The sequence below is a fragment of the Mustela erminea genome, chromosome 20 (assembly GCF_009829155.1).
Source record: "Mustela erminea isolate mMusErm1 chromosome 20, mMusErm1.Pri, whole genome shotgun sequence".
Taxonomy (NCBI): domain Eukaryota; kingdom Metazoa; phylum Chordata; class Mammalia; order Carnivora; family Mustelidae; genus Mustela; species Mustela erminea.
Genome location: NC_045633.1, coordinates 21,158,417 through 21,170,469, shown reverse-complemented (window position 1 = coordinate 21,170,469; position 12,053 = coordinate 21,158,417). Strand labels below are relative to the sequence as shown.

General features: G+C 49.3%; 1 protein-coding gene across 2 annotated transcripts in view; it reads right to left on the bottom strand.

The window, feature by feature from the left end:
* Positions 1-12,053, bottom strand: part of TRAP1 (TNF receptor associated protein 1) — a 50,853-nt gene that overhangs the window by 22,222 nt on the left and 16,578 nt on the right. Inside the window, exons 2-3 of one of the 2 annotated variants that reach the window (XM_032326771.1) lie at positions 1,243-1,407; positions 6-88 (exon numbers count right to left, since the gene is read on the bottom strand). The exons of the other annotated variant lie outside the window; for it this stretch is intronic. Of the exons in view, the coding sequence (XP_032182662.1) occupies positions 6-88; positions 1,243-1,407 (248 nt within the window). The remainder of the gene's footprint in view (positions 1-5; positions 89-1,242; positions 1,408-12,053) is intronic. 2 annotated transcript variants of the gene reach the window in all.

Sequence of the window (12,053 nt, the reverse complement as noted above, 5' to 3'; positions counted from 1 at the left end):
AGCACCTCTTTCTCTGAGTACAAGGAACGGGCAACAATGTCCAGAAGCTTCTTTGTCTCAGCCTGGAACTCGTGTTTGGAAACGGAACCTGGTAATGAATCACAGACAGACGCAGTAAAATGCAGTTTCTATTTTCATGGAAGAATACGCGATATAACATTCAGAAGAATGTTTCAGGTAACGAATTTTAAACATTTTTCAAAAGAGTGAACAAAAGGGGTCCCCAGCTGGCTGAGTCAGTGCAGCGTGCGACTCTTGACCTTGGGGGTTGTGAGTTCAACCCCACGTTGGGTGTAGAGATTACTTTAAAATAAATCTTTAAAAAAAAAAAAAAGTGAAAAAGAAATGAAGTCACTGGGGTTCTCAAGCAGGAGGCATCAGAGAGGACAAGCCAGGGGCCCCCCTCTCGCCACAGGAAGGGGCAAAGGGAGCCTCCCCTGCTTCCCACCACTGAGACCTGTTGCTTTAGGACAGCTCAAGGGTCTGTTGAGGGTGGCACTTCCCAAGGACATGAGAATCAGACTGGCTCTAACAATCAGACCCTAGATTCTATTCTTCAAAACTGTGGTTTCTAGGGTCCCAAGCTAGCTCAGCTGGTTAAGCGACTCCCTTTGGCTCAGGTCATGATGCCAGGATCCTGGGATTGGGCCCCACATTAGGCTCCCTGCTCAGTGGGGATCGTGCTTCTCCCTCTCCCACTGCTGCTTTGCCTGGTTGTGCTCTCTCACTCTGTCAAATAAATAAAATCTTAGAAAAAAATAAAGCTGTTTCCAAATTAATTATTCAGAAAGCAAACAAACAAGATCTCACTTCTTAACCCAAACATCAGAGACTGTGTTGTCCTCTCATGTGAAAGTCAGAAATGGACACATGTGGGGACCAGCTCTCAGTGGGCTCCGGAGCCTGCTTTTCTAGACTCCTGAGCTGACAGGCCAGCTCGAGAGGGCAGGTCTGCGTCGGCACGGCCAATGCCGGGTTTACACCCTGCTTCCATGATCACTAGCAGATGTGCCGTGAATCCCCACTCCGAGAAGGGGGGCCGGCCGCAAGCTCACGGGTGACCACCAGAGGGGGCAAGACACACCAGGACGACTGCGAGCAGCTCCTGGCCAAGCCGGAAACGGAGGATGCTTTGTTTGGGGGAACCCTCCCTCCGACTAAGACCTTCGACTAAAGCAAGTGCGTGGCTCTATCCATCCCTGTCTCTGCCTCAAGCGCTTCCCCTGCCCGGTTTCACAGTACCCTGCACAGTCTCGGTGCTGCTGATGATGGAGTGCAGGGGCTCCTCCGTCTGGCCCTCCGCGGCCTGTGAGCTGAAGAACCGCCCAGCCTGGAAGCTCGACGCCAGGCTTCGCCTGGGGCTCCTGGACAAGGCCGGGCTCCGCCAAGGACACAGAAAAGGTTTTCCTGGAAAGACAAACATGCAGGAGAACACTGAGTAAGACATCGGAAGCACGTCTGCTGGGTCCTGCAAACACTCCCGTGGGGATCTCTAAGGCAGGCCGGTGCTCAAAAGCCCCACTGTCCCCAGGGGCAATCGAAGTGACTGGACGCTGAGCAGCAGTGGGCATCTCGGATGGGACTGGGTGCACTCGGGGTGGCAGGGCTGGACACGCGGCGGGCACGTCAGCATACACTTTGGCGACATACCCTTACACATATCAAATTCCAAGAAGAAATCCCAACTCAGGCAGAGGGGCAGGACGTGGGCAGAAGCCTTCGTCCCCACTGCCCACAGGGGCCCCAGAGAGATCCTGCACAAACCCACCAAGGTCCAGTGTGCCTCGGTGCTCACGGTGTCCCAGAGCCCAAGTCGCACACAGCAGCCTTCCTTACTCTGTGACAATCATGAAAAAGAGGAGGAAAAAAATACAGCCCTAAGAGGGATCCAAATTTTTATATTAATGTTCCGAAATAGTCCTCACCATGTTCTAAAGAGACCTCAATGAAGAGTTTACCTTTTTGTCCAAAACTGTCAGGTTTTTTAAAAAAGAGCATTTTATTATTTATTATTATTATTATTATTTAACAGATTTTATTTATTTGACAGAGAGCAAGAGAGGGCATGAGGTGAGGGAGAGGCAGATGGAGAGGGAGAAGCAGTCTCCGTGCTGAGCTGGGAGCCCGATGCAGGGCTCGATCCCAGGACCCCGGGATCACGACTTTAGCTGGAGGCTGACGACTGAGCCACCCTGGTGCCCCCACAACTGTCATTAAAAAAAAAAAAAAAAAAGTGTATTTAAAAGCTAAAAACCAGCAAATGATCTCCCCTACCTCATACTCAGGAAGGGGGCTCATGGTGTTTCACGATAGTTCTCGGACTTCTTCCCAGCAAGTGGACTAAGGAACAGCGAGGGAGGAAGGCAAAGCCCCCGCCCCAGCTGTCTGCAGCCTGGCGTGCAGGACAGCCACCCTCTGCAGACACCTCCAGCCCACGCGGCAAGACAGAGCCTGCCCCAGCAGCAGCCCTTCAGGACAGCATTGCTCACGGACTCCAGGACCATCAAGCAAGCCAAAGCAGGCTTGGTTTAGTCGGTGCTTAATGCCCAAGGCTTTCCAGGAGGCAGGTCAGACACCGCAGGACGCCCCGTATGAAAGTCTAGATCTGCGGGAGCTGCCCCGCCTGCTGCATACGACACACGTCCAGTCAGAAAGGAATGATTCACAACGACCAGGAAGGACCTGGAGGTTTCAAAACAACATTATCAACTTGCACGTTCCTACAGGGTATAAAAACTGGCCTTTCCTTTAAGCTTATTCCTGGATTTACAAATAACATGACCTTTGCCTTTACCTCTGTGCACTACACCTTAAAAAATATCTAAATAAGGGCACCAGGATGGCTCAGGAGGTTAAGCCTCTGCCTCCGGCTTAGGTCATGATCCTGGGGTCCTGGGATCGAATCCCACATCGGGCTCCACACTCAGCACAGAGTCTGCTTCTCCTTCTCTCCCTCACCCTGCTCACGCAAGCTCTCTCTCAAACAAGTGAACAAAATCTTTAAAAAAATTTTTTAAAAGTCCAAATATTCAATTTCCAAACAGTCTAAATATTTAATTATCTGGGCACACCTGCATTGTTCACTTTATCCACACAGCTTAAAAATTAAAATAACAACTTAAATAAGGGCGCCTAGGTGGCTCAGTCAGTTAAGCCTCTGCCTTCCGCCCAGGTCATGATCCTGCTAGTCCCAAATCGAGTCCTGCATCGGGCTTCCCGCTGACCTTCCCCTCTCATGCTTTCTCTCTCTCAAATGTTAAAAATCTTTAAAAATTTTTTAAGTAAAAACAAAAAACACATCCCACAGATTATTCCATTTCAGCACACAGAGCTCCTTACTCTTTTTAACAAACAAGTAACATCCCACAGCAGTGGCTCCGTGTTTAGGACCCAACTGCTGGAGGTTTAAGCTGCTTCCAGGCTTGTGCTGTTAGAAATAATGCCCCATAGCGCCAAAGAGTCCCTAACAGCACATCACCCTGCTTTACGGATGGCAGGAGTGGTGCAAAAGATGTGCATGTTTCACGCCCCCATGCACAAGAGACACAGGCAGGAGGAACCAGAAACCTGTGAGATCGTTTCCCTGGGCTGCTGGAACGAAGCACCCCCGCCAGAGGGCTAACAACAGCCCAAACAGCCCCTCGTGGTTCTGGTGGCCAGAAGTCCAAGACCAAGGTGTCGGCAGGGTAGGTTCCTCGTAGAGACTCTGAGAGGCTGGTCCACACCTCTGCCGGCTCACGGTGCTGCCAGCAGTCTCTGAGTCCCTGACTCATAGCAGCCTCGCTCTGATCTCCACCTGTTGTCACTCCCCGGGTGTGTCTCCCCTGTGTCCCGATCTCTGCGTCAGACACACCAGTGACGCTGGATTTGGGGCTTCCAATTCAGTACACCCTCCTCTTTATGTACACCTGCAAAGACCCTGTTTGCAGACAAGGACACTAACACAGTATCCAGCAGTAGCACCCCGACATATCTTTTGGGGCACACAATTCAAACTGTAAGAAACGGATTACCTAGAAGAAGTGTGTGCCATTTCCTGGGCTTGCTGTGGCCAAGCACCACGGACTGTGCAGCTGAAACCACAGCAACCGTCCATCTCAAGTTCTGGAGGCCAGAAGTCTGAAATCAGAGTGTTGGCGGGGTTGGCTCCTTCTGAGACCGTGAGAAGAACCTGCTATGGGCCCCTCTCCTCGGTTCCATAGCCTCCGGCATCCCTCGGCTTGGACATGGTGTCGTCCCTCTTGCGTGTCACTCTGTGTCCAAATCCCACCGCTTCATAAAGACACAGTCACGCTGGACCAGGCTGGCCCTAACGGCCTCATCTTAACTTGGTCAGCAGCAAAGACCCAATTTCCAAATAACCTCACACGGACAGGTCACGGAGGTCAGGATTTCAGCATCTTTTTGGGAGGCAGCAACTCAACCCCATAACATGGGGACGAGACAAAAAGAGTGAGGGGGTGGGGACAAGACAGCAGAGCTGAAGGGAATGTGACCTTTCTGTGTATGCCCTTTTGTGTATCCAACTCTCAGAACCACGGTTCTCGCACGACCGAAGAGAAACCAGAAGCGCCTATGGGGTGTGGGGAACACTCAGAAAGAAACCGTAGCAGATGCCCAGAGCCATTTTATGAACATAAGCACCTAAAGGACAAGAACTAACCTAAGTGGCTTCAGAAAATGATGCTGGGGGGGGGGGAGGGGCGCCTGGGTGCTCAGTTGGTTAAGTACCTGCTTTCAGCTGGGGTCATGATCCCAGGGTCCTGGGATCGAGTTCCACATCAGGCTCCCTGCTCCTTGGGGAGTTTGCTTCTCCCTCTGCCTCTGTCTCTCGGGAATAAATAAAATCTAAAGAAACCCAAACCCCCCAAAATGGTGCTGTGGCTGTCCAGGGAGCCTCCGAGAGCACCACACACAGTCGCTGCAGCAGCATCGTCACCGCCTTGAAAACTGTTTCCGGCAGCTACTCAGCTCAGGCAAGTAAGTACCCTATGGGTCCCGAGTCAGGAGGAAGCAGTCGCCGAAGGAGGAGGGGGGAGGCCTGGCGGCCCCACACTGGAAATGGATGCGAGAGTCTCAAACATGGGTGTGTGTGTGTGCGTGCGCACGCGCACGCATGTGTATTCACACGTGTGTGTGCATGTCTGGCCCGGAGGCCAGGAAACAGCAGCAGCAATGAGCACACCTGCACAGGGAGGACAACTGTCCCAGAACGGGCCACTCGCAAGTCCCCGTCTCCGGAAACACCTCAGTCCTCGAGCTGTGCTGGATGGTCACCCTTCCCGGCACCCAGACCCTGGTGTGTAAATGCTGTTCTCCGGGGCTGCTGGCGAACACAAAGGTGGTGCCAGAAAGGGAGGAAGGGACCCAAGGATGGGGTGCTTCAAGAGTGCACAGGCTCCCAACAGGAAGGCAACCCCGAAGGAAAAATCTAGGACCGTCTGGGCAACAAGAGGGTAACGGTTCGCGCAGTAAGCTTACAGCCAGCGAATAAACTAATTATCTGTTAGTCCGTGCTTGAAGGACTTGTAAACCAACGGGGGAGAAAAGACCTCTTCCTCGCAGCAGAATCAACTAGTGTCTAAGGAATGGAGGATACTGTCACCACAGGGCAAGCACAGCGGCAGCTGTGACGGGTACAAACGACTGATGGTTTAAACGTCCACGAGAACATTTGCACAGTCTCATAGGATCCCCCACAAGACACCATCGATTTCAAAGAGAAAACCAGTTGTTTGCCGAGAAGTGGCAGATACCTCCTGACCAAATGAGCACAGTCACCGTCACCAGGAAGAAGACGGGTCAATGCCCTGCAATCGTGGTAGCGTGGGAGGGCAGGGCCTCCCTCCCCCGGTTTTCTTGCCAAAAATGCCTCTCAACCTAATCATAAAGCCACCACCAAACAAACCCTGTTCTAGGGCTATCTATGAAATCAGGGGCAGTACTCTTCCTGGCTGTCACAGTAATGAAGGACACCCCCAGACCGAGGAACCATGACAGCCCGAAAGGCCCTGCAGCGTAGGGGCCTGGGCAGAGAAGAACGTCGGTGGGGAACCGGGCTCGATGTGCGCAAGACGGGCCCGCGAGCGAGCACCACGGCTACTGCAGTTTCTAATCCTCGAACCACGGTGACATAAGATGCTAACTAACATCAGGAGAAAGTAAGGGAAGGGGACCCTGCATACTCCCGCTGGATCAGCTCGGTTAAGGTTCAAAATACTCCAGAACAGAAAGTTTCAAAGCAGAAAATAGAACTCTAAGGAACGTTCTCGTACATGTGTCATCTCATTCCTGCACGGACACACATCAGGGTACAGATCTACAAGTGGGATCACCGGGTCCCAGGTTATGTCCAGTTTACACCGTGGCCGATGCTGCCAAGTCACCCTCCAGGGACCGCTGGCTCACATCCCGGCAGCAGCATGGGCGGGGTCACCTCACACACCCGCCAAGATGGCATTAGGGAAGCTCTGGACATTTGCCCACCTTTTTACTGTAGTTTTCATTTACGTTTCTCTTGATACGAGCAAGACTGAGCACCTTATTTTTAAACATTTTTTCTTTTTTTCATGATGAACTGTTGATATTCTATGATCATTTTTCTACTATAATATTTTTCTGACTGACTTGTAAGAGCACCTCATAGTTTCATGTAGTCATTCTTTGTTGTGGTTTTCCAGTAAGCTGTACCTAGTATGTCAATGATGACGACGGCAGGCACCAGCACACACCCTGTCCCCATACAGAACAGCAGCCTGGCCGTGGGCCCAGGGGCTGCCTCAGTCTCCCTGCCACCAGCCCCCTCCCCGCATCCTCGTCCTGCTCGCCATTCTGGCATCTGGAGAGGACATGGGCGAGGTCCAGGCTCCATGTCAGCATGTCTGGGGCAGCTGGGTCCTCCAGACGCCCCCCGTGTGCTCCTCCCAGGGGGCCCCCCATCGCCCCGACATCAGTCGTGGAGAACAGCGCGTCAGTGACGCCTCCACACTCACAGTCGAGTCGCTACAGGGGTTAGTGGCCCAGATGCTGGACGTAAATGATGGTGGGTTGTGGCAGAGTCATCGGTGGTACTTCGCGCAGCTTCTAGCACCGGCATAGCTTCTGTTCCACCTTCCGGCTGGGGAGCAGGCCAAGCGCGGCCGTGGACTCCGTGACTTTGATGCAGCTGTCCTGGGTGAGGTCGCGGCCTTCCAAAATCAGTCCTACTGGTAAAGGCCTTCCTCACGCCAAGATTCAACACCGTTTTCCTATGTCTCACTTTCCCTACTCCTGTTGTTTTTCCCACTGAATATGATCTTTTTAGAATAATCTACTATTCATGATGGGAGAAACAGAAGTCCTCCTCATTAGGAAAAAGAAACAAACAACCAATCCGTATTTCCAGCCAGGGCTTTCAGACTTCCCCTTATAATTCCAAGACTAGATCAACAGCACTGCTGAGAGCAACTTTCTGTGCTGCCTGGACAAGTAAACCAAAAAGGGGACTCCGCCCGAGGGAGATATGAACACTACCTACACCGCAGCTGTCTTCACGCTGCTCTACACCCTGAAGGAAACACCACAAGCCTCGGTGCCAGGCGGCAAGCACTGCGTGTTCAACTGTGCAGTGCTTCGGGGTCACACAAAGTGGGAATGATAGTTAGGATCTGACACCGCACACACCCCTGCCAGTGCTCACACCGTCTCCCGCCGCTGCAAGTATGTCCCTCTCTCCGCCCCAACTGCTTCAGAGTCCAGTGTGAGGTGCTCCTGTCCCCACACCCTGTAAGCGCCCCTCCCGCTGGGAATTCACAGCGCTTACTTCTGATGCCACTGGCCACTTGTTTCAAACTGCAGCTCTAAGCCAGCTTGTGGCGTTTCTAGGTTGTTTTTTTTTTAAGTAGGCTCCACACCAGTGCGGAGCCCGGCTTGACCTCACAATCCTCAGATCCATACAACATTCGGACACATAACCAACTCAGTCCCCCAGCCGCCCCTCTACTACTGACTTTGCTCACAGAGAACGAGTCACCACCCCAGGGCAGGAACAAGTCTGTTTCTTAGTACCAAACTCAAGGAAGGCAAGAGTCCCCAAACTTCTCCCGACTCCCCAGCCTCTAGTGCAGAAGCAGCTCTCGTTACAAATATGCAACTTTTGGGGCGCCTGGGTGGCTCAGTGGGTTAAAGCCTCTGCCTTCGGCTCAGGTCATGATCCCAGAGTCCTGGGATCGAGCCCTGCATCGGGCTCTCTGCTCAGCGGGGAGCCTGCTTTCCCCTCTCTCTCTGCCTGCCTCTCTGCCTACTTGTGATCTCTGTCTGTCAAATAAATAAATAAAATCTTAAAAAAACATATGCAACTTTTATCACCACAAACATCACCATGCGCAGACACAGGACATTTGGTCAGTTTAGTGGTCCTGCAGGGCCACGTCTCGTGAGGAAGCAAGAATTAAAAATGTAACTGCCTACAGGGGCAGCCAAGTAAGGCAAAGAAGTCCAAACACACGGGGTACTTTTTTGTTTTAATCACTCATTTCCCCTCTACATCTACCATTGTTCTTAATATGGTTGTTTGTTTTTAAAGATTGTATTTATTTATTCATGAGAGACATACAGAGAGGCAGAGGGAGAAGCAGAGGCAAAGCAGGCTCCCCACTAAGCAGGGCCCAGTGTGGAACTCGATCACAGGATCCTGGGGTCATGATCTGAGCCAAAGGCAGACGCTTAACACACTGTGCCACCCAAGCACCCGTTCTTACTAGGGTTTTGCTTTTTATATCAACATCTACTTTGTTAAGGATTATTTATCTATTTGACAAAGAAAGAGAGTGCATGTGCACAAACTGGGAGGGGTAGAGGGGGAGGGGGAAGAAGGCTTTCCACTGAGCAAGGAGCCCAATGTGGGGCTTAGTCCCAGGACCCTGAGATCATGACCAGAGCCAAGGGCAGACGCTTAACCGACTGAGCCCCCCAGGCACCCCTTATAATGACATCTTAAGTACTTTAGATACGGACACAGTATTTTAAACCATGAGAAACATGTAGACTGTTCTCCTGGAATTACATATCCCAATGGACAGTCTCCCTTTTTACGGGGGAAACAGGTAAGAATAATGTAACGATTTACTACAGAGTGCCACTGCCGGGTCAGCAGGCCGAGTTACAGCCTCCCCTCAAACCTCCTGTGGATACCAACCATGGACTTCGGAACCACAACAAAAGGACTGCCTAAAAGGCTCTGGAGAAATCAGCAAAAGCAGGCACATTCTGGATGAGAGCAGACACTTTCTGGCTGGAAGAACCAGAGGAGAGAGTAAAGTAAGTAACCATAAAAGGTGGAAGGCGTGTGTGTGTGCAGAAAGGAGAGAGTAAAAGAAAGGGAGCCCCCAGTTTGGGGAATAAACTCTTTTAAGTCTCTGGCTGACCCCCGGAACCATGCATGTGTGGAGCAGACTGCAAACAGCCCATTAAGGATAAAAGAATCGAACGGTTCTGTTTGTGGCTGGGCTCCAACCAGTTTAATGACCCACCTGAAAACAAGAACTACTCTTCAGAGGAATATAACAGAATCTAGAGACTCCACAAGGTAACATCCACCATGTCCAGGATGCAGTAACAAGTTACTCCACACACAGAGAAGCAGGAAAACATGACCCCTATGCAAGAGAAGGATCAATCAATGGCGACTGGTGCCAAGAAGATTCAGATGTTGGAATCAGAGGGTTTTAAAACAGTCATTACAATCCTATATGACCTACAGCAAAATATGCTCAAAATTAAAGGTGGGAAATTTCAGAGACATAAACTATAAGAGAAGAACCAAGTGAAAATTCTAGGCATAAAAAATACAGTATCTAAAATTTAAAAAATAATTAGGAGGCTTAACTACCAAGTGGAGATACCAGAGAAAAGTTTGTGAACTTGAAAATAGACTGACAGGAATTATTCAGTGTGAAACAGAGAAAAAAAGACTAAAAATAAATGAACAGGGTCTCAGGTATAGACAGAAAAAAAGAAAAAAAGATATACATGAACTGGAATTCCAAAAGGAAAGGAGAAAGAGAACAGGGCAGAAAAAAAAAATACTTGAAGAAATGATTGAAAATTTCCCCCAAAGTTTGTCAAAGACATCAATTTACAGACTCAAAAGCTCAGTAAACCACGAGCAGGATAATTTCAAAGAAAAGCACCCAGGCACATCATAGCCAATTGCTGGAAACCAATTAAAAAAAAAAATCTTGGAAGCAGCCAGAGAAAAGTGACACATTACATGGGAAAATAATAATGTGAATGACAGGGGCACCTGGGTGGCTCAGTGAGTTAAAGGCTCTGCCTTCAGCTCAAGTCCTGGTGCCAGGGTCCTGGGATCGAGCCCCACAACGGGCTCTCTGGTCAGCGGGGAGCCTGCTTTCCCCCCATCTCTCTCTGCCTGCCTTTGCCTACTTGAGAACTCTGTCAAATAAATAAATAAAATCTTAAAAAAAAAAATAATGTGAATGACAGCTAACTTTCCAGAAGACAATGGTACATCTTTAAAGTCTTAAACAGCAGACCAGCAGGAAAAGAAATGCTGTAATTCTGTAGGCTGAATGGAAATGTTACCAGATGGAAACCTGGATCTTCAAGAAAGAAGGCAGAGCATCAGAAACAGCAACCCAGATAAATATGTAAGTATCTTTCTCTTAATTTCTTTAATACATATACAACAGAGCACCTGGGTGGCTTAGTCGGTTAAGCCTCTGTCTTTGGCTCAGATCATGATTTCAGTGTCCTGGGATGGAGCCCCATTAAAACACAATACACACAATAACTTAAGTAAAGTTAAAACACTGCATTCACCAGAGAAATCACTAAAAAAATGACACAAGGCAGCATAGCTAAAAGAGCATTAGATGAATTAAAATGGAATCCTAAAAAATATTTACTGATCCAAAGCAAGGAAAGAAAGGAAGAAGGAGAAAAAATGAGAGGAGACAATAAAACGATAGAGATAAATTCAACTATACCAAAAAGTGCATTTTTAAAAAACATTTATTTATTTATTTGACAGAAATCACAAGTAGGCAGAGAGGCAGGCAGAGAGAGGGAGGAAGCAGGCTCCCTGCTGAGCAGAGCGCCCGATGTGGGGCTCAATCCCAGGACCCTGAGATCATGACCTGAACCGAAGGCAGAGGCTTTAACCCATTGAGCCACCCAGGCGCCCCCCAAAAATGCATTTTATATTAATGGACTAAATGCTCCAATTATTAGGCAAAGATCGTCAGAATTGATGAAGCAAGACCTAATGACACATTGTGTATAAAACAATCACTTTAAATATAAAAACAAAAACACAGGGGCGCCTGGGCGGCTCAGTCAGGTAAGATCCGACTCTTGATACCAGCTCGGGTCATGGTCTCAGGGTTATGGGATCAAGCCCTGCACGGGGCTCGCGCTCAGCACAGAACCTGCTTGGGCTATTCTCTCTACCTTCCCTCGGCTTCTCTCCCTCCCTCCTCAGCCCTCCCGCATACACTTTCTCAAATAAATAAAATCTTAAATTAAAAAAATATATAAAAACATAGATACACTAAAAAGGAATGGACAGAACACAAGATACCATGCACAAAGTAAGCCCATCAACGGTGGAGGTTGGACAGCGGTGCCGCAGCCAACAGCAGCGGGCAGGCCCTCCTGCAGGAGGCAGCCGCCATCACTATGTCCCCAGGACTGCTGCCACTGTGGAATGTAAGCCAAAACCCCCAGAACTTCTCGGTTTTCAAAATTAATAAGGAATTCAAATATTTATGTGAAATCTGACCTCAAATATTTGCAACTACTTTTTTTTTTTTTTAAATATTTGGGCCAAACACAATTTGTTTATAGCCAGAATTAGCCTGTGATTGCTAGTCTGCAAGTCCTTTCTAATCTTCTATCTTGAAAATGAAGCCCATGAGAAAATTTACCAGCAAAGAGAGAATAAGTAAAGCTTCAAATAAAGGCTCCTACTCCTGTTTGATAAAAATGGATCAGGAAACAGCTTTTATGGAACTAGATGATCTTTATGACCTTGGGGTAAACAGAGGTTGGCAAAC